Raw genomic sequence first — 27,608 nt, forward strand, 5'->3', positions numbered from 1 at the left:
TGGAACAGAAACTACAGTGTTAACCAGGAATAAGAAATCCAGTGAGAAGGAAATTCCCTACTGAGGCTCTCAGGTTATACTGTTTCTACTTAGTCCTGCATTCTTTGCTCTGTTTACTTTGGCATACCTGATACCCAGCCCCATCAAACATTTAGTTAAGAGTATAAATCAGAAACTGTGGCACTGAAAGAGACCTAGCATGGCTCTCCTAAAAGCCATCTCAGCTGAAAGATGTTCTAACTCATTTCTAAAGAATACAAGTTTCTGAAATATCACATACTCACTCTCTCACTCACTCAATCATTCACCCTTGACCCTTGTTTCAAGCATACAAATTCCCTGGTGATATGTATTTTTACAACTAACCGTCCTCCATGCTTTAAGGAAAACTCAATGCATAATTTTTTTGTTTTCTGTGTGGTATAGAAAACAACTCCTTCTGAGAAATGTATATTTGAAATATTATTACCAATTAGACTATAGATATTCAGAAGAGGCCACAAGTACCAACCGTGGACATCTGTGACCACATTGGCAAGATTTTGCCCATGTAGTGAAGGCTTGTTCGAATAATCCAATTTCTTGTTCATTCAACACTAAGCCTCTAGTATTTGCTGAGCACTGAATGAGGCACTGGGGGTATAATGATGAGTAAGATACAGGCCCTGTCCTAACTGAGCCCCACTCTATTGGAGGGCAGAGGCACACACGTATATAAGACAGTGTGAGATAAGTTGGCAATATACATTAAAAAGTGACTTAAATGGGCATACCCTTTGAGAAGTTCCATTTCTAAGAATTTATTTAAGAAAATTTTGAGATGAATGAAGAAAGTGTATAGAACTTATTATCATAGCATTTCTGTAATAGTAATAAATACCAGAAAAGGGAAAAACCAAACTACCTAAATATCCAAAAACTGAGTAGAATCTAGTAAATAAACTACGGCAAAACCATGTGATTGAATACTATTAAACCCTTGCAAGATAAAGAAACAATACAGGGCTTCCCTGGTGGTGGTGTTTGGGAGTCCACCTGCCAATGCAGGGGACACGGGTTCGAGCCCTGGTCTGGGAAGATCCCACATGCCGTGGAGCAAGTAAGCCCGTGTGCCACAACTACTAAAGTCCGCATGCCTAGAGCCCACGCTCTGCAACGAGAAGCCACCACAATGAGAAGCCTGCGCACCGAAACGAAGAGTAGCCCCCTTTCTCTGCAACGAGAGAAAGCCCGCGTGCAGCAACAAAGACCCAGCTTAGACATAAATAAATAAATAAATTTATTAAAAAACAACAACAATGCAGATCCATAGGTTTGGCTATGGAGAGCTATTCCTGATTAATATAAAGTCACAAAACAGAGGGGGGAGGGGCAAAATAGGGGCGTAGGATTAATAGATACAAACTACTATGTCTAAAATAGATAAGCAACAAGGGTATATTGCATAGCACGGAATTATAGCCATTATCTAGTAATAACTTTTAATGGAGAGTAATCTATAAAAATGCTGAATCACTATACTGTATACCTGAAACTACTATAATATTCTAAATCAACTACACTTCAATTTTTTTAAAGTCACAAAACAGAAAGTGTTATATGACTCTATTTTTGTAAGAATAAACTATACTTACAGATAAAAAATCAAAAAGATAAACATCCAAATGTTGGGCTTCCCTGGTGGCGCAGTGGTTGAGAGTCTGCCTGCCGATGCAGGGGACGCGGGTTCGTGCCCCGCTCCGGGAAGATCCCACATGCCGCGGAGCGGCTGGGCCCGTGAGCCATGGCCGCTGAGCCTGCGCGTCCGGAGCCTGTGCTCCGAAGCGGGAGAGCCAAAAAAAGGAAAGGCCCCCGTAACCCAAAAAAAAAAAAAAAAAAAGAGTAGATCCCAAATAAAGGTTTATTCAATGAATGAATATGCACAGAAATAACACTGGAGGAATATGCACCAAAGGTTAAGAAACTTTATTTCTGGATATTTAAACATTTTCCTTCTTTATATTTTTTTACATATTCCAATTTTTTTACAGTGGACCCAATATAATTTTATAATCAGAAGGAACAACATACTATATTCAAAAATGGTAACTCAGAGCCTACCATAAAGTATTTGAAGCTCAGTTTTGAAACAGAGACCCCTGTTTGGCTCTTCATATCACAGAGGTTAAAAGGTGATTATTCTCATCACCCAAAGATTAATGGAGGAGCCCATTAAATTTTAAATTCTTCTAGGACATTTAAAAGTTGACATGGGGACTTCTCTGGCAGTCCAGTGGTTAGAACTCCACGCTTCTACTGCAGGGGACAGGGGTTCGATCCCTGGTCGGGGAACTAAGATCCTGCATGCCGTGTGATGTGGCCAAAAAATAAAAATAAAACAAAAATAAAAGTTGACATGATTTTCAAAATATCAATCTATATACTTATTTCAAGACAAATCTTCAAGGGAAATTAATTTTATTTTGTGAAAGCTACTGTTTAGAAATCTTCATCTCCCTAACCCAAACTGGCCATTTCTAGGGCCTGGATGGCATCAAGTATTTTTATGACAGTCGGAGGTTCACACTTTACTTCTCTTTAAAGTGAAAACGATTTGGTTTTTCCGGGTAAAGTAAAATATATGTATGTGCACGTGTGTGTGTGTGTGTGTGTGTGTGTGTGTGTGTGTGTGTGAGTGTATATATAATTTTTTTTTTTTTTTAAGTTTGCAACCTGGTATTCTTTGCCAAGGACAATGGAAAACATAAAACCATACAGTTTTAGATTGTACTCAAACTGTTTCATTCTATTGCTCTACCCTCCAACTACCTTTCCCCTAGGTCCTAAAGGCATACGTTTCCCAGGCTCCTCCTCATTTGGTTTTGTAGAAGCCCTGAGCCCAGATAACAATATTTAAATAATCAAAGTTGCTCTGATACCACTCGGTTTTGTTTTGTTTTGTTTTGTTTTTGCGGTACGCGGGCCTCTCACACAAGTGGCTTCTCCCGTTTTGGAGCACAGGCTCCGGACGTGCAGGCTCAGTGGCCATGGCTCACGGGCACAGCCGCTCCGCGGCATGTGGGATCTTCCCGGACCGGGGCACGAACCCGTGTCCCCAGCATCGGCAGGCGGACTCTCAACCACTGGGCCACCAGGGAAGCCCTGATACCACTCCTGAAACTCCTTCCCAGTTAATTCTGGTCCACATCTGCCTAGTGAACACTCTGTCACACACAGACCTACACACCCCATAATTACAGCTTGCACCATGTTCTCTCCAGACAAAGTCCCATCCCAATTTTGCCCTCACCCCAGTCAAACTGATCTGCTGGTGGATGTCAGGTTTGCTTTTTAACACCAGGCTGACGTAATGCCTTGCCCCAAGGCTGCCATTCTAAAGGTGGTAATTTCACAAGTGCAAGCTTTAATGCTTTTGGTTCCACGAACCACACCAACTGTCTTCAGGTTACCACTACCCAAGCCACCATCTCAGCAGTGACCCCCAGGAAGGAGAGGGAAAGTACTAATAACCTGTGACACTCAAGGAGGGGCCCCTGTGCTCTCCAAGTCCAGATTCTGTCCCTAGGTCTTTTTCCTGGAAGGCCCATGGTGACATTTCCTAGCAGAGGAGAGAGGCACACAGTGAAAGGGAAGCTTTCCTGTTAAATAGAGAAACAAGTAAGAGTTCTCGAAAAAGTACACAGGGTCTGTCTAATCCCAGGTTCATCAAAACCCAGCCCAGCCTTCCTGTTTGATTAAAATCACTCCTATTACCCAATAGTCATCCTTCATTTCATCTGAACAGAGGCTTTTTTCTACTGCACAGAAGCCACCCTCAAGAAGGCCTCTTAGGGCAGGAACTTCAGGCACAGTGGCAGGCTGGTGACTGAATGTTTATGTACCTGTGTTGTTTCTGTAAATCAAAATAATTTCTTAACTGTGGCTGTTTCAGAACATAACTTCTGTGCAGCTTCCCTGACTCACCTTCAGAGCACCTGGTCCTCTGCTAGGTCCAGAGGCTGCTCAGTTGTGGTGGGTGCATATAGCTTCATGGGCCTTGACAGTCACCTCTGCAGCCGAGAACTTCAGCAAGAGTCTTAAGACCTTTGCTTAGTGGCAGAGTCTGGAACGGCTGCTCTGCATGACTAGGTCTTCCCATTCTTGGCCTAGCCCTGTGCCCACAAAGCACCCATTTCCTATTGTATTATAACTCCAGTTCTTGATAGTGAAATTAGAGCTTGGTTAAGTACCACAACTTGACAGCTGGGGGACAATTCTGACCTCGAGCTCTTGACCTTATAAAGTAGCGCTGCCCAATGCAAATATAGTGTAAGCTACATAAGTAATTTAGAATTTTCTGAGTAGTCACATTAAAAAAAGTAAAAAAGCAGGTGAATAATTTTAATAATATAGTTTATGAAACTCAATATATCAAATATTATCATTTCAGCATATAATCAATACAAAAATTATTAACGAGATATTTTATATTTCTTTGTACCAAGTCTTTGAAATTCTGTGTGTATTTTACACTTATAGCACATGTGAATTTGGACTAGCACATTTCAAATGCTAAAGGACCACATATGGACAAGAAGCTACTGCATGAGACAGTGCAGTTAGAGGAAGCACGGCAGGACTTTGGAGGTCATCCAGCCTGCCTTCTTATTTAAAGTTAAGAACATTTGCTAAGGTTATGTAACCAGTTAATAGAAAAGGCAGGATTAGAACCCAACTACCCTCAGCCTACCCTATAGCTGTATTCACAAAGCTGATTAGTGACAAAGCTGGACTACAGCCCACACCTCCTCATGCCTGCTCACACCTGCTCTGGGGCTCTTTTTTACCAGGCATAGCCCCTCTACCTGTCTTATTACCTTTCTCCTAAATAAACTAACAGCCTCACTGGAAACACTTTGGCTGCAGACCAAGACCAGAATGGGGTTGAATTTTCCCATCTTTCCACCAGATAATGTTTTTTATGACTTGCCACCTTTGTCCCTAGAAACTCAGTTTCAATAAGCTACTAAAAAACTGATTCCTTTACGCAATGGTTCTCAATAGAGGTATCCATCAGAATCACCTATGGAGCTTTTTAAAACTTCAAATCACTGGTTCTCTACTGCAAAATTCTGATTTATAACTGTGGAGGAATTCATGTAGGTAGCTATTTTTAATGGTCCCCAAATTGATGCACACCTCCAAACTCACAGCAATCTCACCAGAGGTCAGATCACCACAGACATCACCCGATCCCTCAGGTGGTTGAACACAGGTCTGGTCTTAAGAAAGAGCCTGGTTTCAAGGAAAGAAACATGAGAAAGAGGTACCCTAGCACCTACCAGGGTGGAGCTTTCTGGCTTGCTTTCCTCCACGCTCTTTCTCTGCACCCAAGGGCACTTTTAGCCTCATTTCCTGATCTTAACAGGCTCACCTGCGGTGCTGTCGAGCTGCTGGGGCAGGCAGGAATGCAGCGGACAGGACTCGCTCTCGTGGCCTTGGCTGCCTGGGTGGCTCTTCAGCCCTCGGAAGGTGAGTGGCCGGCTGGCTATCTAAGCCTCCAGGGGAAGGAGGGGGGCTGCCTTCCAAGATGGAGCTGGAAGGAGTGAGGTACTTCTGCAGTTAGGGGTCAGATTTCCAATTATCTACGTGAGAGTGGCGTTGGTTTAAATTCCTCATCTCCAAGAGGCAATTTCAGGAAGGAACCTCATTTGCACTTAAATATCAGTAATTTGCCACCAGTGCAACTTTGAGCAGTGCTTTCTTTTCTGATGATAGTATCTTAAGAGAATCCCTGGGTAGAGGCTGGAGGAAAGCCCCTATTATTCAACTGTCTTCCCCCTTACCCTGACCTGCTGAACTGTCTGAATACAAGTGTGCATATTCCTGGAAGAAAGACAGACTGCACCTCTGGTTTATGTTTTGGTAAGTTGCAAGCTTTCTGATCAAAGTCAGCCCTGTGGTTACTGAAAACCAAAGGGACACAGGATAAAGGAGATGATTGAACCATACAAATTATATCAAAGAGAACTTCTATTGTGATTTGCTAGCATATATATGGAGACTATAACTGCGTCTGGACTGGAGGCAATCTTTTCTACTGTATTTAGGAAACCCTAAATATAGGTATTTAATACTTGACTGATTTGACTCTTTTCCACTGTCTTCTTTTCTGAAACTTTACCCTGAATAGAGTCTCTAAATTCAGAAAAGGTGAAATGTAAGTTTTGTTTGGTCTGCTTTTTGAAAAATTAAGCCAACATTTTTTTTTTAAATTAAAAAAAATGTTATTTATTTATTTTTGGCCGCACCGGGCGGCCTGTGGGATCTTAGTTCCCCTACCAGAGATCGAGCGGGTGCCCCCTGCAGTGGAAGCGCGGAGTCTTAACCCCTGGACCACCAGGGAAGTCCCGAGCCAACGTTTTTAAACTGACAGATTCCAAATACACATACTCATATATACACACATACGAATTAGATTTTAGAGCTTCTCTTGAAAAGTCAGATCTGGCAACAATGGTTCCACACTCCCCGGCAAGAACTAGCTAGAGCAGACCAGCCTCTGTCCTACTCTGGAGGTGGCTATCATTCTATGACTCCCAATAGAGTGCCCCAATCTACTGAGCTTTATTACTGAGCACAGTTCTTCATCTCTAGCCACTTATCTTAGCAAAACAAAAAGGTTTTCAGTTTATGTTTCTGTAAATTTTTCATACAATTTCACCATTAAAATTTTAGGACTCACCCCCATTGTTAAACAAAAGTCTACCAGCTAAGGCTTTATTCCTAGTCTTGGCAATGCAGTTTTTTTTTTTTTTTTTCTCACATAAAGCTTTGAAATAAAAGTGTATACAACTCCCCATTCAGCTTCCGGGCCTATTTTATAATCCAGCCGCAGGAGCAGCAGCCGCCCTCCTCCAGGAGAGGAGGGAGGGAGGGGCCGGCGGAGGGGGCAGGGTAATGAGGGAAGCCTGCCAGACCCAAGGCCAAGGTCTGCATGGGACTGAGCTCTGGCAGAGAGGGTGGGACCACAAAACACAGAGGTGTTTGAAAAGGAACAGTTGGTGATGATAAGAAAGAGCTGAGGAGACCCAACAGTAACTTTCTGGGTTCGTCTTGGGGCTTTTTCCTAAGGCAGTTTGGGTCACAGGGAAATCACATTGTCTGGGAAGCTCCAGCTTTCTTATTTAAAAATAAGTGATGTCGGGATTAAAATCATGAGAGTAGGCCTGAGAACAGTTGTGGAACTGAGGGGCAAGCCCACTGCTTTCCGTGCCAAACGTCCATTCAAGTGTCTGTGTGTCTCAGGTGCCTTGCGGGAGGTTGTAATGAATTCAGGCTGGGAGAAAGGTCAGGTTGGGAGGGAGAGAGGGAGAGAGGGAGGGAGGGAGGGAGGAAAGTGAATACTGAGCAGCGCAGGGAAGGAGGTATACATGGCCCTGGCAATTGTCTCAGGCTGAGGGAGGGGATAGGGAAGTGGCCCATGGCAGCGTGGGACTTTGGGAAATACATTTTGTTTTTTGAGGCATTAAATGTTCCATTCTCTTAATGGTGCCTGAAGTGTCCATCTTGATGTGATGGCTCAGTAACTGGCATCCCCAAAATAGTCTGCATAAATCAGGGAGCAGTTGACTTACCCATAATTAGAAGCCCTGGATTCTCCTCAAAGATAGGGCATACTCCACACCTGCTGACGTGGCTGCCGGCTCCCAGAACTCAATTCCGACTCCATAAAAATGTCTATCATCCAGTGGCCAAGAGCCAGATTATTTAAAGCCACAACCCAGGGCTTTGTGGGCCTTGCTGTTTTTATTGTGCGTTAAAGACTAAGCGTCCACTTTGTCCAGCAGACACAAGTTGGGGGATTTTGCTTAAGTCCCAAATTGGCTTTCTTCCCATTTCCTGTGACAACCTACTTTCTCAGTGCAGGATGGCTCCTGATTAGAGATACTTGCTAGGGACTTGCTGCTTGCATCCTAAAAGAAAACTTTATCTTCTGTTTGTTTTAATCTTAGAAGACTCACTAAGGAGGGTTGGAAGAATATATATTTGTGCTTGAAAGTTGTTCTGAACAGTTGAGACTCTGTTTCACCAGGAGTGCTTCCTGAGAAGCCAGACAAGACGTGCCCAGTAAATCTGCCCTTCAGTTTCTCTCCAAGTGTGCCCTTTAGTTAAAACAATAGGTCCTGATTTCCCTGAGTTCAATAACATTATTGGATTTAGCATCTAGATTTGGTTAAAAAAAACCCAATCATCATCTTTATAATGTAGTTCAGGTTTGTTTGTTTTTTTTTAATGTCCTTTTCTATATCTAGAGAAGCAGACTGGCTTCTTATAATAGCAATCTTCTCAAATTTCAGTCATATATGGGCCCCTTTAAAGAAAAACATTCTCTTTATTCTCGATGACTTTTAAATTATTTTACTACATCACTTGATGTATAAACATATAACTAGGTATAAACCCCATATATATGTGTTTATGTATGTATCTTCTGCAACTGTAAAACCAAAATAAATTTAAAATTTAAATAAAACCACAACTACAAAGCCAAGAAGATTTAAATGTAACAATATTAATTTAACCTAATGTTAATGTTTGGCCAAAACGAAAATCGCTATTCCAAACATGAATATAGCACTGATACTCGAGGTGCAGGTTTTGAGTTTCATGTGCATTAACTACCCTGTTCAGAATAAGAAGTGTTTTTTTTCCCCACCATCTTTTTCTGTTTGAACCCTGATGGTATAATTTGCCCCTCCCTTAGCATGAATCCATTTTGAAACTCCACTCTGTTCTCTTCTTATTGGCCTGGGACAATTAAGATAGTATCTGACTTGGTAACAACACTAGCATAAACTTAAAGCAAAATTCAAATGTCCTGCAAGTGCTCCTTTAAGATGGTCTTCCAGAAGGTCCAGAACACGTCTATGTAAAGATTATCATTGAGATGAAATATTAAATTTGTCTGGAGAGCTCATGGACCCTGAGAACACATCCCCAGACGTCTATGAAACCCAGTTTAAGAAATGCTGGCATACTGGGAAGAGTGTGAGCTTTGGACTCCAAAACGCCAGGTCAGAATTCTAACTACATGAACTTGGGGAACTGCTTAACCACGCATAACCACACAGATTTTTAAAAACATTAAATAGGACCATGAACACGTTCCTGTACCCAATTCCAACATGTGTGTAGGTTTCCCCAGACCAACAAACAACACTGAACTCCTCTCAATTCTGACACTATCTACCCAGAGATAGAATCAGATTCCACAGGCAAAGGGGTCAGCCCCACAAGGCTGCCCTCCACTTCAGGTGCCAATCGCAAGCCCACATTGTTACCTGTGCTTCTGACCAACTGGCTATAAATGGGTGGTTCCAATGGTCTCCCTCCTTGGGTTTGATTAATTTGTTAGAGGGCTCATAGAATTTAGGAAAACCTGCTTACTCACCAGATTACTGATTTATCACAAAGGATATCAAAGGATATGAATCAACAGCTGGGTGAAGAGATACATAGGGTGAGGTCCCGAACAAAGGAGCTTCTGTCCTGTGGAGCTTTGGGCCCAGCACGGCAGCACATGGAAGCATTTTGGTTCCCCAACATAGAAGCTCTCCAAACCCCCTCCTTTTTTTTTGCTTTTATGGAGGCTTTATTACATAGGCATGATTGATTAACTCATTGGCCGTTGGTGATTTTTATTTATTTATTTTTGGCCATGCTGTGCAGCTTGTGGTGTCTTAGTTCTCTGACCAGGGATCGAACCCGAGCCCTCAGCAGTGAAAGCGAGGAGTCCTAACCACTGGACTGCCAGGGAATTCCCAGCCATTGGTGATTGATTCAACCTCCAGCCCCTCTCTCCTCCCTGTAAATCCGGGTGGAACTAAAAGCTCCAACCCTAACCAGTCCGCATCCTTAGGCGCTTTGCAAAAGTTACCTTCATTAACATGAACCCAGTTGTGGTGGAAAGGGCTTATTACCAATAATGACCAGACACTCATTTCACCTTTATGGTTTGAAGCATTTTCGGGAACTGAGGACAAGAAAACCAAATATTTTAACAAAAGATGCTCCCATTGCTCTTATTAAAAGGCAATTCCAAGCGTTTTGGGAGTTGTGAGCCAGGAACTCACGTATATTTGAAGATCAAATATATCTGAGAAATATATTTTGGTCATGTGAATGACCTATATTTTGGTTGTCTGAATGTCCAAATATAAATATTTCTTATAAATCACAGAACACAATCTACATACTGCTTTATATTTTGTTCCACTTAATCATAGGTAACAGCATATCTGTACAACACATATAGTCATTTCTTAAAAGTTTGCATCATTCATCTTAACAGACAACAAACTTCTTGGAACATTAAAGTTTCATTCATTCATTATCAATTAAGAGTCCTATCAAGAGACAGAAACCAGACAATAATTAGAACAGCAGAAGTTTAATACAACAAATTATCAACTATAACAAGAGACAGGCTAGAAAGAGGACACTAAAGCATACAGGAATAGCAGATTTTCCCGGGACAAAATAGAGTACTCAGGGAAGAGATCCTGCACCCCTTCCCTGCCCAGCTGAGACCAAGACCTTGTTGGAGGGCACAGCCATGCTCACTGAATGGCAAAAAAAAAAATCACCAGGTCTGCCCTCCAGTTTGCAGGGGAAAGTTCTTCACAGGGAGGTGTCTCACTGGAGGGAGAGGGGGCCAAGGATGGGGCAGTCTGGCTCTTTAGTTGTGCAGCTGACAATATGTTTATTCTGTGGATGCCTCTGAAATGGGTGCCTTGGCAATCAAAAGCTTAATGTCAGGCACTTACATTACAATCAAAAAAGGTGGCTTTCAGGCACTTACATTACAAGGGCCCATCTTAATTTCATAGAATAGGCAATTAAGGGTGAATTTGAAGCTAAGGGGCAATACATTGACAATGGACACATTCCACAAACACTCAGACACCGGGATACCTACTATGGAGCTGGCACTGTGCTGTATATTGACCTCCAGATGATGTCTTTTTTGTTTCCATTTATTGTTTACTATTTGTCACTTCTGTTCTAAGCACTTAAATGTATAAACTCATACAAGCCTCACAACCCCATGAGGTAGGTGTATTACCATCTCCATATTGCAGATAAAGAAACTGGGACACAGAGTATTAAGTAACTCACCCAACATCAGCTAGTAAGTGGCAGAGCCAGGGCTTGAACCTGGTAGTCTGTCTCCACACACCTAATAACTGTGCAGTAATGCCTGTCAGCATGTCTCTATGGCAAAAAATTACCTAACCCCCTTCAAGACTACCCCCTGAGCACTCCAGTGTCCATGATGTAAGGAGTACTGGTGACCAAATCTGTTCAGATTAACTAAAGAAAAACCCTCATTCACTCTCCATTACACAAACATTATCTCAGGGCTCTAATAAGTCTCTGGGAGAACTTTATTTGGGCACAGCAGCTTCATGCATCATATCTTCGTGACCCCTTCTTGCCTATATGGTGACAGCAGTGGACACCTTTGTCTGTAGGCATCCACAGTGTGAGTGGCTCCATTAAGGTGTGAAGTTCACTGGAAGGGGAAATGTGTCCCCAACCATATTTGGAACATTTCTTTAACTACTATCATTCTTTTTATAATTAAAAAAATTTTTTTTGTACCTATTGCCATTCTTAAGTTACACTTATGGACTTGAGATACTGACAGCAGCCAAGTGAATCTTTCTTATCATTTTTATCTTTATCCTGGGAATATTTCTCTAACAATGGCATGTACCTTTGCTCTGTTTCCTTTCTTGTGTGTTCCATAAAGTATTCTTGTAAGGCTAACTGGCCCGAAGCAGGGGAACACAATCGGATTCACAGGTTGCATCAGACCGAAACTCTCCGGACCACCCAGTTCCAGGAACTGACCTGGGGTCTTTGAACCCGGCCCAGCCTTCCCGCCTTTCGAGGGGCGGGACTAACGGTCCCCCAGGATACCCGAAAAGACCACCAAATAAGGAATACCCTGCGCCCTCCCAGATTCACCACACCCCTTTCCCTTCTTCCCCTATAAAATCTTGCCCAACCCTCGCCCGGGTGCAACTTCTCTGGCCCCTTTCTCTCGGACCAGTGAACCTCGCCCGGGAGCGCTCCCTAATAAAGCTCACTTGAAGCTTTCCCCTGTTTCGCGGTGCCGTTTGTTAAGATCCGATCTTACAATTCTTTGTACTGGTACTTTTCAAACTGCATTTCTAATAAGCCCCCAAGGGACAACCATACTGGAGCTCTGGGAACCGTACTTAGCCATCCATCTAAGGAAGACAGGAAACTGGGTCACCTCCGTACATTAACAGAATCCTTTCCTTAAAACCCAGAATCTAATCTTTATATCCAAATTTGATGTGCAGTGTTTTAGTGCTGGTCTTAAAAGGTCTTGAGTAGGGAAATCTTTAAAGCCTTCTAGTTACTGACTAAAACTGGATCATAGACATAAAATCAAATCAGGGACAGACATTCCCATTAACCATCCAACTCTGACACTTAATACTGGAAACAATGATGACAACCCAAAACCAACAGAATCAACGGCAATAACACTATAATAAGACAAAATGCTTTTAATGATACTAATATCATCATCTTTAAAATATTAAATATAATATTTAATTATATAAAATTAAATATAATGGACAAATGATTCATCATACTGAATTGACCCCTAATTACTTGAGGGTGGGGGGATGGTATGTTTCTGAAAAGCACTGTGTAATTTTAGGACACTTGGGACATAAGACCTTGATCAAAAAACGATAATCTTATTTTTTAAAAAAGGAAAAATATTTAAAAGCCTTAAAACAAGATAAAAGGAAACATGATATAAGACTACAACAGAGTTTAGATCAGCTCAAGAGACATTCAGCACTAATGCCAGGCACTGTGCTATGTGGTGTGGGTATAAAGGTATGCTGAGGGAGTTCACAGTCAAAAGACAGTCGTGTAAACGCTTAATTTTATATATGGTAAAGACAGAAAAGCACAGGGCGTTGTGAGACCTCAGATCCATGTGGGGAAAGAGCAAGACTGGGAAAACAGAGGCAACTGGGAGGGTCAGTTGGCCAGGAGCAAACTGATGAGGTTTGGAACTTGGGCAGTGGTAACAGGGACGAAAAGGGGGAGACAAATCTGAGAAATGTCCAGGGAGTAAAATTTACAGGTGTTTGTGACTGGCTGTGGAGTGCAGGAGTATGGAAAGACACACGGGTTTCTGGCTTGGGTAACTGTAAACGATGGTTAAATGAGATGAGAAAATGAAAAGGAGTAAGTTTAAAGTGGCAGGAGATAACGTCCTCAGTTGGATACAGAGGAATGACTGTATTAGGGGAATGAGGAATTTAATGTCTTGAAAATCAGGGATATGGAAAATTTCTAGGACGGAAAGGGTAAAAATGTCACATGCAGCAAGGAGGTCTTCTAAGATATTAGGAAATTGCTAGGGTAGGGACTCTGAGTTCAGGTACAGTGACTCACTAATTTTTGTATACTTAGTGCCTGGAACAATGACTGACACAAGGCAGGCGCTCAATAAACGCTGCTGAATTGTACTGATGTGGCAATTACCTTCATTGTAAAATAATACTTGATTCAAACTCAAAAAGATTTGTATGAGATATTGTTGCTCTTCTCCCAGGGAAGTTTTTTCTTGACCTAACCAAGCCTAACTTTTCATTAAAAAAACTTTTGAAGGAAATGTATTAAACTTATCAATCCAACCGAAGGGGAAAAAAAGCAAAGAAAAAAGATGACTGAAAATACAAAATAAGATGGATAAATAAATTTAACCAAAAGTTTAGTGTCACGCTATTAATATCAGAAAAACAGAATTTACGCAAAAGTCTGTAATAGCCCTAGAGGAATCTTAGGGAAGGATAAGTACAATCAATTCACCAAGAAGGTTCACCCAAGGCTGAGAATAGGGTGGGGAAGTGATGTGACCGAGGTGAGTCGTGCAAGCGCAGGGTCGAATTTTGTTTTTATTTAAAATTGCAGTATTTCATTCATCATATATGTCTTTGTATTAATTCTTATTTTAAAAAATGCTGCATTAAAATGTGACTTGTCTTCGTTACTGAGTTTTTTGGCGCCCCTTTAAATTTGGCAACCGAGGCTAGTGCTTCTACTCCAATCCCGGCTGCATACCGGAAGGGTACTTGTACGCGTTTGAAAATATAACCCCAAGCGATGCATTGTAAAAGCTGACAGACTGGCAAGGAAAAAAAAAAAAATCTGACATAATCTCAACTACAGTGTAAGATTTCTTACCTATGTGCATGAGAAACGGATAGATCAAGCACCCAAAACACTAACGAAGGTAGGAAAGACGTGCCCAGCGCAACTGACTTTGCCCCACAGCTCCAGGAAGGACAGCCTGCGGTAGGCCAGGCTGGCCCTGCACGCCCCGGCCAGGCTCTCCCGCGCCGCCAGAGCGCGTCCTCAGGAGCCGCCGGGCAGAGGCAGGACTCGCGCTTCCGCTCGGGGAGGTCCGGGCGGCGGGCGCAGTTGTCTGCTGTTTCAGGGTCGCGGCCGGGGAGGCTCGCGCTGGCTGACGTCCGTGGGCGCGTGAGCAGCCCAGCCACCACGCCGGTCGCGTGATGTAACCCTCCCGGAGGCGCACTCCTTATACTTGCCCGCTTCTCCGCTCCCGCGCCCTCCCTGCGCCGCACGCACCAAACACCCGCTGAGCGAAAAGCAGGCCCACCTTGCCTGTGGCGCCCAGCAGGTTGCACAGGCGCAGAGACCGGAAAAGCGGCGGGACGTGGCCCAGACAAGCGACGACAACCACCACCCGCTGCCCGCAGCTGTCGCCCCGCACTCCTCCTCCTCCTCCCCTTCTTTGGGCCGGGGCTTCGGCTCCAGCACCTAGTCTCCAGATCCACGGCCGCCTTGCCTACAGATAGGTGTAGCGCGACAGCCGTAAAGCGCCGCAGCGTCGTGCTGGTGTCTTTTTCCCATCTTCGTTTTAGTTTCCTCTGATTTTCCTTTTCTAGGGTCGCGAGTTGAACCTTTTATTTTATCGTGTTTGTGTTTTAAATAAATGCACTTAGGCTAAATTTAGCTGTATCCTACCTGTTATAATAAATAGCACCTCCGCTGTTTTCCAGAATAAATGTTTCGTGATTTCACTTTTAACCAATGAGTTCAATGCATTTTTTTAGTTTCTAAGAAAATGATTTTTGTAAATTTATAAATATATTTTCTTTATTATTTAGACCCAGATTTTTAAACGGTTACTTTGCACAGGAACTGCCTCTTCAAACACTGTATACTAAAAAAGAACTCAACTGTAGATACGGTAAGATAGTGCTGTGATGTAGGGAAGGAAAAAAAATTTTTTCCTTCTACCCTTCTAGGTTCTGTACTAGGACCCCTGTAACAAAAGACAGATTAACAAGACTAAAGCATACAAATTTATTTAATGGGTGCCTTTGAGGCAGGAGATAGATGGGCCCCAAGCTAGGCATTTACAACTGGCCTCCCGTTTACATTTCTTGGGGTAGGAAAAAAGTGGGCTTCAGGCAGGACCCTTACAACTAGCCTCCTGTTTGCATTTCCTGAGACAGGAGTTAGATGGGCTCCCGGTTAGACATTTAAAATCAGCCTCCTGTTTACTCTCCAAAATGTAAGCTATAACAGGGACAGGGTAAATAGCCAAGCTTTGTCTCTTGTGGATGCCTTAAGATAACAGTTATGGCAAGAACAAAGAGGGGCAAAACCTTGTTTGAGTAAAGGATCAAGGGATCTCCGTTCCCCCCCTCCTTGGGGCAAGGGAGACACTAAACATGCACAGAAAGTCTCCTTGGGGGTCAAAAGTCAGGGAACAACGCCAGGCCCTGATGAATCTTGCTTCCCCACCCCCCCCAATCCTTTGTGTGGAGATCCATCTTAGCTGAGAAGTGCGTGCGAACCTACGGGGAGGGTCCTGAGACAAATTAGCCTAGGGGGACAAAGCAAGATGATTGGCCAGAAGGGAGACAAGGACCCAGAAAACTGGCCCCTCATAAAGGATTTAAACTTCCCAAAGGTGCGACTCTCTCTCTCGGAGTTTGCCTGTGCGCCTGTGCGTCTTTCCGCATGTACTGTGCGTCTTTCCGCATGTACTGTGCTTTTCCAAAAAACTTTTTACATTTCTCTTTACCTTCTGCCTCCTCGCTTGAATTCTTTCCTGACAAGGCAGGGGTTTAGGCCCTAGCCGCTGGCTTCTGTGGTTTAGCAGTTAGGACTCCCGGTCAGGGAACTAAGATCTTGCTTCCAACTACTGCTCACTGCTGCTTGTTACAAGCTGCTGCTTACTGCTGCGTGCGTCCGAAATCACCTTCACGAGGAAATGAAGACCCAAAGAAGCAGTCTGAGTTACTGAAATGGAGCAGGACCCTATGGTCCTTCCCCCCACCCCCCATGTCCTCTGCCTGCCTTTTATCTGTGGAAAAAATTGAGCCAAAGAATAAGTTTCATCAGAGAAGTGAGAAAATGCAGGAACAGGAAAACAGTCAAAGGAGACCAAATTATAATAGTTTAGTCATTAAGCAAAATCAAGGACTTTTAGTTTCTCCTTAAGGTCCATAGACAATATTCTGAGCCATATCCGGTGAGCTGTACATAAGCTGCCACAGTTCCAAGAATTGGTCTCGAAAGAAATGGGAACAAACCAATCCCGGAACTGAAGATTAACTGTACCGAAAACAATCGATATGACGCTGGTCAGACCACCGATGACTGTCAGAGCTTCTGCACCACGTAGCCCCCTCCCTCTGTCTATAAAAACTCTTGCCCCCTGATTGTCAGGGGGGGAGTCGGCCTTTGGACAGGAGTCTGCCCTCCATACCCTGCCCCCACCCCGGTTTCCGGCATCCAAAATAAAGTAAACTTTCCTTTCCACCAACCTCGCCTCTTAATTGGCTTTTGAGCGGCGAGCAGCTGGACCTGGGTTCGGTAACATTACGACTTATATATTAAGTTGGACAAAGAGTGGTAATTGTGAAAACGTGAGAAGACAAAGGAACTTGGGCTAAAGCAGTTAACCATGGAAAAGTGACTAGGAACATAAGGCTTAGTTTAAAAAGGTTCGTTTGTGGTTCGTTTGTGCAGATTTTCCTTGGCTTCAGCTTCCTGTGGGGTGGAGATACCATCTCACTTCACCCAGAAGGTGGGGTGGTACCACCCTCTGCTGCTAAAAATTTCTTTCTTCCGCAGGTGTTGGGAGAGTACCTTTTACGTGGAAGTTTTCTCTCTTGCTTTTAGGAAGGTCAGAGTACCATTTCTGCATCTGTTGGTTTTTTAAGTGGCTTTAACTTAAAATAATCAACATGCCAGAGTGGCATATTTTGGGGTGGCGTGTTCCGAACTCTTTCAGTGACAAAACATTAGAAATTGTAGATGAAATGTACAATTTCTTAGAAAGCTAAGATATCAAAATTGACTGGAGAAGTTACAGAAAATCTAAATAAACATGTAACTACTAAGGAAGTTAAGTCAGAATTGAACATCTTTTCTTCAGACAGACAGTAGACCTAAATGGTTTTAGAGGTTTTACCAAACATTGGAGGGACAGGTAATCCTTGTCTTACACAAACTTTTTCAAATAATAGAAAAACAGAGAAAGCTACCCAACGCATTGTTGAGATTAATATAACGTTAACACTCAGAACATTCAAGGATGATATCAGGGGATAAAAGTATGGAGTAATCTTTTTTATAAACATAGATGCAAAAAATATAAAAATGCAAAAATAAAAATATGTTTTTATATTTATTTATCATCGAAATCAGAGGAAGTTCCTGGTGGTTCTTTCAAAATGGAAATATTGATAGGAAGCTGCTCTAGAAAACCTCTAGGGGGCGATGTTATCTAAAAGAATCTTACCTTTGCCCTAATGCAAACCACCCTGTTAAGATTCTTCATTGCTTAACTCCTTGTGCACGCTTCAGAGGATTCCATCTTTCTTGGCCTTTTACATTTCCAGCTGCCTCACTAGGGCACCAGTCACATCTGTGAACATATGATAAATGCTGGCCTGCCTCTTGCCTTTCGATAGTTAATCTTTCTTAGGTTAAGTGATCTCCAGGTGAGCCCAGCCTACCTTTATATCTGAGAAATATAATTCAGTTTATTAAGTACATATAGGTCCTGAGTGCTTTTCTGGCTTAAAACTGTGCTTTGAATTGATGTCAGCACTCCGAAAACTCAAATTCTTAAGCACATAGGTTTGCCTATGATTCTTAATTCCCACAATGCTTCTGAAAGTCCATTTCATATTTTATAGTTGCCTGGGTTACAACTAATAACAGAAGTATGTGTAGTAGTAACTCTTCATCTTTCTACCCCCAAGGTCCAGCATAGTGATTCACTGTAAAAGAGCTCATAGCCATAAATATAGATAGTATTTCATTTATAAGAATTCACATAGTAATTCTTATATAGTAAGATGGGTGAATGAACGAATGGTTACATGAATAAACCCAAAACCTTGTTTGGGATAGTAAAACAGTTTGACTTGGAGAATAGGAAGCACACCGTAGCTAAAGAAAGAAACAATTAGTTTAAGGAAATCAATGCATTAATAAATGTGAGGACAACCAGTGTCCTTCTCCCATCGTAATTTTTTAAAAATTGAAATAAGGAATTCCCAGGTGGTCCAGTGGTTAGGACTTGGTGCTTCGCTGCTGTGGGCCTAGGTTCGAAGCTCAGCACTCCCCCACTCTCCAAAAACAGCATATAATTCGGGGAGTTCCCTGGTGGCCGAGTGGTTAGGATTCCGGGCTTTCACTGTCGTGGCCCCAGGTTCAATCCCTGGTCAGGGAACTGAGATCCCTCAAGCTGAGGGATGTGGCTAAGAAAACCCAAAAAACAAACAAAAAAAGGGGTACAACTGAGTGACTTTTAGTATATTCACAGAATTGTAATTCTAAATGACAATTGTAATTCTAAAAATCTAATTTCAGCCTGTTTCATCAACCCAAAAAGAGACCCTGCACCTATTAGCAGTCATGTCCCATTCCCTCCTACTTCCACCCCTGGCAACCACTAATCTCCTTTCTGTCTTTATGGATTTGCCCATTCTGAACATTTCATATAAATGGGATCATACAATATGTGGCTCTTTGAATCTGGCTTCTCTCACTTATAATCTCTCCTTGTCCCAAGAGCAGGGACCTCTATGGCTTAGAGCTGACACCACTGAGGGGTTTTACTCATTTCTTTTAACCTCTAACTCAGGGGCTAACTTCTGTCTGTTATTATGAGACTGCAGCCACTGTTGACTATAATTTCTAACTTTTTTAAAAAAAAATGTATTACCCACTTGGAAGAATGGGGAGCATAGAATACTGTGTGCATGTGGCACGTAGGGATTTGCAGGTACACATTTTAGTAGGAGATTAGATTTCCTTGCATATTTCTGTTGCCCTTTTCTCCTTATATCTGGGTAACGTAAGCTCCTCCTAACCTGACTTCCTGCCCCGGTCACTCCTCCCTTATCTTATCCCCACTAGCTCATTACTGCAAGACAAATTTTCCTAAAACCCTTCTCCTTTCTCAAATCTTTAATGGACTCCATTTCATAAAAGATAAACCTCCTTAGACTGACATTCAATGGGGTGTGACCTCAGTCTATGCTTTGAACATACCTCCCATTACTCAGCTTCCCAGCCACTCAGTTCACACCAAGTGGTCTATTTTTCTCTATTCTCTAAATGTGCCCTGGGCTTTCCTATCTCAGAACTCTTGACCATGCACTTCCTTTGGCCTGGACAAGTTTTCTCCATTTTTCTCCACCCATCCAACTCCTTAAAGATTCAGTTAAGAACTTCCCTGGTGGGTCCATTTCAAACCTGCTCCAGGGACCCATGTGGTTGCTCCCTTCGGAGCTCATGGGACACTTTGTCAACCTCACCTCTTTAAGCAAGTACGGTTGCAACCCCAGTAACATCATCTGAAGCTGTTTCTCAACTCTTGCCTTGTTTTGTGTCTTTGCTTGTGCTTAGTTTTATCTCCCCACCCCCAATACAGTGTAAGTTCTATAGGGTAGAGACGTGTCCTGCCCTGGAGTCTGCATGTACAAAGCCCCCAGTAAGTGTTTGCCTCTTGCTTCAGTGGGTTAACATTCTGTTCTCTAGAGTCTTCAAGATAAGAGCCAGGCCAGTGTTCGGTAAACTGTGAGAGTTCACATTTCTTTCTTCTCCTCTTTTAGCCATACTTCCCATTGCCTCCAGCTGCTGCACTGAGGTTTCACATCATATTTCCAGAAGGCTTCTGGAAAGAGTGACTACATGTAGCATTCAGAGAGCTGACGGGGATTGTGACTTGGCTGCTGTCATGTGAGTGTTCTTGGGCAGGGAGGTCTAGACCTGCAGAGTGGTCGTTTCTCGTCTAGTGAACAGTAGGTTGGGGAGACTTTGCCTGATACGCGGCATACATAATAATTATTTGAACAAGGGAGGGGAGGGTGGCGTGAATGTGCACTCTCTCTGTGCCAGGATGTCCAGAGGCACATGCTAACCCTCCGTTCCCTGCACTGCACTGCTGTGTTGAGAGGGAAATGCCTTTAGTCACCAGACAGTGTGCACGACTTTCCTCAGCCAAAAAGGGACATTCTGAGTGAAAACAAAAGCAAAAATAAAAACAGAAGATGACTCTATTCAATTTCATGGCTTTAACTATAATTTTTCCCTGCAAGTAATGGGCTGCTATGATTTTTCCTCTCTGAATTCATCAGAAGTGTATGTAAGATTCAAACAGAAGCGTGGAGGTGTCCATACCTGTCACAAGTGCTACGTGCAGTCAAGTTCAAATGCCCTTCTTTGCTTTGGATTCTGGGCTATTGGCTCACCCCTCCTACCTCCACCCATGGCTCAGCTATTCAAAACTCCGGACTTACTGATGTACTCAACGTCTCCACAGAGACTTTAGAATCGGAAATGCATTGGTACTTAGCAAATCTGGGTTCTGACAATAATGCTGTGAGGAAGGCGTAAATCATATCCATGTCGCACAGGAGAACGCTGTCACTGAGCAGATGACATAGCTCATCTGGTGACAGATAGCTAGTGAACAGCAGAAATGGGATGAGAACACAGGTCTCTTCGTTTAGAACACTATATTCCAAGGTCTCTCAAAACAACGGTGGGACTACCCATAAAATGTTCTCCCAAACTCCAAAGCATTTGGCACCTTTAAATCGTAACAAGGGCACATTAGGCATCTCCCAGGAGTGCTGGTTTTAATACCACTTGTGGCTCCAGGTGACACAAATAAGCCCAATGCTGATGCCTGAGTTCCTGAGTCACTGGGGAACCTCTTCATTAATTGAATGAATTCAACAAATATATATTGATTAGCGATTACCCAGTACCCTTCTATGTGCAAAGATACAGCAGTAACAAAACAGACTCTGCCCTCCTGCAGTCCCCAGGAGACTCTATCCAACTGGGTCCTGCAGACCATTCTCTGAGATTTAAGATACATTTTGCCCCCTTTCAAAGGAATCCATCCATTACTCATCCTTGAGAAACACTTCTCCAAGAAAATATTCTCAGAAGTTCAGAGGAAGAGTTTGTAAGCTGTCCATGGATAGACTTTCTTCAGGTCAGGGGGCTGTGAATTCCCTGAAATTTGTGGGTATGAATGTGTGAGCATTTTCTTAGGGAGAAGGTCCATAGAATTCACAAGCTCCTCAAAAGGATCTCATATCCAACAAAGTTTAAATATCACACTTGGGGTTAGATGTACGGAGGAAGACAATTCCTGACCCAAACTTTTAATAAGCACGGGTGTCTGTGGGGGAGAAGCGAGAGGACCGGAAATTCTCTCAGTGTCTCCTCAGATCACGCCCCTCACTGGCGCTGTCAGCTCAGGAGGGTTAGTCGGCGGGAACCAGTGACTCCCATAGCAATCCGGGGAATACTAACTGACGAGCTCCCTTCTGAGGGGATGCTTCACGTTCCCAACGGGCTTGAAAAGCTCCCATAGTATATGCCTGGCCAAGATCCCATCAGTTTTTATTTAATCTGAATAAATAGTGCTGGTAATAGTTGCAGAGTGAAAATTCATAGGCAGTTCACAGATAGGCAATGCTCTGGAAAATTGGAAACACCTGGGTATTTGTGTCAGCCCTACCTAGCTGAAGTAAATCTGCCTGAGGCTGCTCTCAGAAATGCTAGATTCTCAGCTTTCAATTCCCTCCATCTCACTGGCATATGTCACCTCAGACTAAAAAAGCCTTCAGAACTTGTAAGGGCTCCCGTGGGACTCCCAGAAAGCCACAGAGAGAGAACCAGAGGAGGTGTCTGTGTGTATATGAGTAAGAGATAGATGCTGGGGACTCTCAGGGGACACTATTCTCAGAATTTCCAGAGAAGTTTCTTTGGGTTAAGCAGGTGTGAGATAGAGATCTAAAAGGTATAGGGTACAGGGACTTCCCTGGTGGTCCAGTGGGTAAGACTCCATGCTCCCAATGCAGGGGCCCTGGGTTTGATCCCTGGTCGGGGAAATAGATTCCCCACGCCGGAGCTAAGAAGCCTGCATGCCGCACTAAAAAGTACGCATGCCGCAACTAAAGATCCCACATGCCGCAACTAAAGATCCCACATGCAGCAACTAAGACCCAGTGCAGCCAAAATAAATAAATAAATGAATAAAATAATAAATAAATGTTAAAAAATAAAAGGTATAGGTACAGAAATATTGCAAATCCTCACTTCGATAAAGGAAAATATGATCAAAAACATGATTCTTCATTTTAAAAAGGACTCAATTTTAATTAAAGGGAAACTCTGAAGCCAATCACTTGGATCTAAAAATACTTCATCCAAGTACAAGTTTTTAAATTGGTCCCTCTGTGCTGATAAGACAGCTGAAAAATATAGAGTAGTTATGACCTGGTCTCAAATAAGATGAAATTGGACTATGTAGTATTTTGTAATCATAAATTACAGGTCATCTCTGTTGTGTTTTCTGATTCGACATAAATAAATAAATGTTCTCTTGTTTTCAAATTGTTTTACTACAGACCATGTTTTTACTTATCCAAAATGTAGTCCCTTAACCTTGACTGTGTATAAAGACATTAAGGTTTGAGACAAGTGTTTTAGATGTAGAAAATATTGCAAGCGTTGAAAATACAATTCCCAAAAAGCATGTATCAATATTATTAATCACAATTAACTAATATAAATTAACTTACATTGAACTCACTAGATTTATTTCCTTGTCCTTTCTGCCTAGAAATAGGTCCTTTGGTTCACACCCTTTGAACAATCACTGGAATATTTGATGTCTGAGACAGCAGTTTGTTTAAAATTTCTCTACAGTGATTTCATTAAAGAGCTTCTAGCTCTTTCTAAACATAAACACAAGGCAAAGTTGTATATCTTGAGCAGAGCACTGCGTTTTTTTGTTTCTGTTTTTGTTTTCATCTTTTGGCCATGCCGTGCAGCATGTGGGATCTTATTTCTCTCCTTCCCTCCCCCTCCCCTCCCCCTCCAATTCCTTCTCCTTCTCCTTTTAGTATTTTCTGCAGGTGTTTGAGGAACCACAGGCAGCACCATAGTAAAGACTCATCCTTGTGGTCCTCAGCTTTAGGATTCAGTCTATGTCCAAAGATACACTGTCCCAAAGTGGGAACTGCCTATAAGTTCACTAAGTTTTTACTGACTTGTACTTTCTATCAGTGATTTTTTTTTCTTCCCTTCTTGGCAGCCTTCACGTCAAGCGCAGAAGAATCTGTGTCAGCCCGCACAATCACGTTATTAAGCAGTGGATGAAAGAACAGTCAGGCAAGAAAGATGCTGAAGGCAACATTTGCCGTAAGAAGAAACACCCCAGCAGGAGGAACAGTAAAGGGGCACATCAGGAGAGGCATCAAACACATGGCCATAAAACTCCTTACTAGAGAGAGTACAGATGAAGCTACACAGATGAGTCCTGAGTGAACTTGGCCACGGCTGGCTATAAATATATCATGTGAATGTTCCAACAGGGAACAGGGCGAAGCAAAATATAATTTTGTAAAGGAACAATTATACAGATGCAAATGGAGCCAATAATATACTCAACTGAAAAATGAAATGAAGAGAGAATACTTATCTTCACATAATATTTTAAGCACAGCATACAAATCGAATTTCTCCAACCTTTTCATTATGATATTTTCCAAACCTACAGAGAAGTGGAAAGAATGGTACCGCGAACATCCGTATGCCTTTACCTAGATTAATCCTTGGTAATATTCTGCCACATTTGTTTTGTTTTCTCTCTTCTCTCCTTGTACATGTATATATAAAACATTATATACATAAAGATATAATTTTTTTTGCTGAACCGTTAACCATTTGAAAATGTTACAAACATCATGGCACTTCATTCCTAAACTTCTTTTAGTGTTACAACTTGGCATCCCTCAAGAATAAAGACATTCTCTATATAATCGCATAATCAGCTTTATACCTAGCAACAATTTCATCATATATATGATATAATATATATGTTCAGATTCCACATTCAAATTTTTCCAACTATCTCCAGAGCATAGATTTTTTTCCAACCAATTAATCAAGGTTCACATATTGCAATTGTTATATTTCTTGTTTTTTGGAATTTTTGAATTTTATTTATTTTTTTATATAGCAGGGTCTCATTAGTTATCCATTTTATACATATTAGTGTATATATATCAATCCCAATCTCCCAATTCATTACAGCACCACCCCCCGCCGCTTTCCCCCCTTGGTGTCCATACGTTTGTTTTCTACATCTGTGTCTCAATTTCTGCCCTGCAAACCGGTTCATCTGTACCATTTTTCTAGGTTCCACATATATGCGTTAATATATGATATTTGTTTTTCTCTTTCTGACTTACTTCACTCTGTATGACAGTCTTAGATCCACCCACATCTCTATATATTTCTTTAGTATCTTTTCATCTAAGAAAGTCCCTCTGCTTTTTTTCTTTCTTTCTTCCCATGGCATGAACTTTTTAAAAAAAAAAGAGTATAGGCCAGAACCTGTTCTACATTCTGTGTTTGTCTGTTTCCTCAGGCTCATGTTCAGATTTAACATTTTTTGGTAAGAATGCTTCCTTTGTGAATTAGTATATTTCTTATTGCACCATTTAGAGTTCATGAACAGCGGAGTTCATTTTCTACATAGAAAACTTTAACTGAATATCACCTTAAAACATGGAGTAGTTTGAGCATCTGCTGTTGTTTGGACTGACAAATTTGGATGCTGACAAAAACGCCTGCTTTGCTCTGGGGGCCATCTGCCTCCTAGAGTCAGCTCTTGGCGCTTGTAAGCGGTCCAGAGTTGGGTCCTGTGTGGGATGATTTTATGGTTTCCTAAAGAAGGAGCCTACATTCTTTCATTCCTAAACCACCTTTCAAGGCTCTGCTGCTCTTTGGGCCTCCTTGCTCACAGAGGCTTCGGGATGTAGAGTAGGAGGTCGTTTTCATAAACAGCCACCAGATGGCAGGAGCACAGGGTCCACTCAGCCAAGTGTCAGGCGTCTGAGTCGCTGCCGGCCACTCTCTGGCACTGGTGTTGCCAGCATGACTTGGAGGTGTTAGTGAAGCACACGGAGGTGCTGAACCTAATGTAGGTTAAAAATATCACCAAATGGCCGATTGTCTAATATTCCTCATTGACACTAATCTAGCATGTGATTGATTTATTCTTACCATCAATCCTGCGAGTTTTGTATTGATGTTTCCACTTTATGGATGAGGAAACCAGAAGCTCATGGGGTAAAATGACTTGCTCAAAGGCACACAGTAAGTGGCAGAGACAGCCTTGTACCCAGGTCTCCAGACGCTTCCTCTTCTCCCATCAGCCCCAGCAGTTGAGCCTAGAAGGTGTGGACATGGAAGTGGGGCAGAAGAGGAGGAATTCAGGTAAAGATTTGGGCATCAGGTGCTCCACAAAGGGCCAGGGATGCCTGCTGACAGTTTTACTTGGGTCTAGAATTAAGACATGTTGCTACTGGCATCGGTGCCAATACTGGCAAAAAATGTCTTCATAGATTAGAACAGGCCCCAACATGATTTTATTGAGTTTTGCACTCTTAGGAAGTGAAGGAAATTGCACACTATTTATGGCCTTTGTTCTGCAAAATCTCCCTCACCAGCTGCTTCTTTTCAACTTAAAGACAGATTTTGTCAGAAAATGAGGCATGCTTCCACTCAACTCCATCATGCTTTTTAATATGCTAATATGATAAAGCAGGTAATCCTGAGGAAAATAATTCCTAAATGTCTTAGTCCGTTCCAGCTGCAATAACAAAATCTAATACCGCAGATTGGGTGACTTATAACCAAACCTTTATTTCTCACAGTTCTGGAGGCTGGGATGTCCAGGATCACAGCGTTGGCAGATTCGGTGTCTGGTGAGGGCTCTGTTCTGGGTTGGAGACCGCTGACTTCTCTCTGTGTCCTCACAAGGTGGAAAGGACTAGGGAGCTCTCTGGAACCTCTGTCACAGAGCACTAACCCCATTCATGAGGGTTCTATGCTCATGACAAAAGCACCTCCCAGAGACCCCGTCTACTGATACCATCAACTTTGGGGTTTAAGATATCAACATATGAGTTTTAGGGGGACACAAACATTCAGACCATAGCGCTAAATATTCCCTTTTGATATTGTAGTCCTATCATCCAATGTCATCAAATTGCAGGTTCTAAAAGCTGAAGAAAGTGACATTGAATTAAAAATAATTAATAAAATAAGATAATAATATGGGAGTAACTTAAAGTCAATCACAAGTTTTAAAGTTAATTAATCATAACAGACAACATTAATGAAAAATTAAAATAAAAACATTGGTCTCTAGTCCTCTCGACCAACAACTTGAATTATTTTCAATTTTGTCTCCCTTCCAGTCCAGATCCAGAATTCTACACAATTTTTTGTAGCTATAAGGACAGTAAGTTTTATGCGATATTTAAAAATTTGGATTTTACTGCAATGCAAATAAATGAAGCTTTGTATAAGGACCACATGCCTGGGAGAACAGCTTCTTAAAGAAATTCCATTTTACAGGCCATCACATGTGCTTATTAAAACATTACTGTGTCACCAATACTGCACTATGAATATATCACCCAGGTTAACCCTCTAAGTTTTTTTTTTAGATTACATTTTTATTAAAATAATGCAAGTGTGTATTAAAATATAAAAGAAAAAATGCAGCAGAATTTATCATGAAAAACAACATCCTCTCCCTCTGTCCTCCCTCTTCCCAGACCTGCTTCTTTGAGGCACCCTCTTAACCTTTTTAAAAGTTTTCCTTCTTCTGGAGGTGTAGGGGAGGAAAAAGTTTTTCTCCTCCTTCTTATTGTCCCTGGCTGGGTCTGCAAACTAAACTGACAAAGACAGATTAACAAGAGAAAACATACACATTTATTTAATATACATTTTATGTGACATGGGAGCCTTCAAAGGGAAATGAAGACCCAAAGAAACAGACCTGAGTATTTTTATGCCGAGTTTGATGGTGAGTGGATAGTCATAGAGAAATGTGATAGGTCAAAGAATATGAAGGCAGTGTAGTCAACTGGGGGAAACTTAGAAAAGAATCCTAACAAACAGGTCTT

At 42.2% G+C, this 27,608-nt stretch overlaps 1 protein-coding gene across 1 annotated transcript; it reads left to right on the forward strand.

Annotated features, from left to right (window-relative positions):
• Positions 1-5,414: 5,414 nt before the first annotated feature.
• Positions 5,415-24,659, forward strand: CCL28 (C-C motif chemokine ligand 28). Its single transcript, XM_027101167.1, has 3 exons — positions 5,415-5,511; positions 20,214-20,340; positions 23,720-24,659. The coding sequence occupies exons 1-3, from the start codon at positions 5,448-5,450 to the stop codon at positions 23,910-23,912; spliced, it is 384 nt and encodes a 127-aa protein (XP_026956968.1). The 5' UTR covers positions 5,415-5,447; the 3' UTR covers positions 23,913-24,659.
• The last annotated feature ends 2,949 nt before the right edge of the window (positions 24,660-27,608 follow it).

The sequence above is a fragment of the Aethalodelphis obliquidens genome, unplaced genomic scaffold (genome assembly GCF_003676395.1).
Source record: "Aethalodelphis obliquidens isolate GAN/ISIS:26980383/991018 unplaced genomic scaffold, ASM367639v1 scaffold4, whole genome shotgun sequence".
Classification (NCBI taxonomy): domain Eukaryota; kingdom Metazoa; phylum Chordata; class Mammalia; order Artiodactyla; family Delphinidae; genus Aethalodelphis; species Aethalodelphis obliquidens.

Bases quoted from the DNA above. Each gene is read 5' to 3' on its own strand.
- CCL28 (XM_027101167.1), top strand. From the start codon at position 5,448: ATGCAGCGGACAGGACTCGCTCTCGTGGCCTTGGCTGCCTGGGTGGCT. The intron at 5,512-20,213 runs GTGAGTGGCCGG...CTCCTCTTTTAG, and splicing joins GGCTCTTCAGCCCTCGGAAG to CCATACTTCCCATTGCCTCC. The intron at 20,341-23,719 runs GTGAGTGTTCTT...CCTTCTTGGCAG, and splicing joins TGTGACTTGGCTGCTGTCAT to CCTTCACGTCAAGCGCAGAA.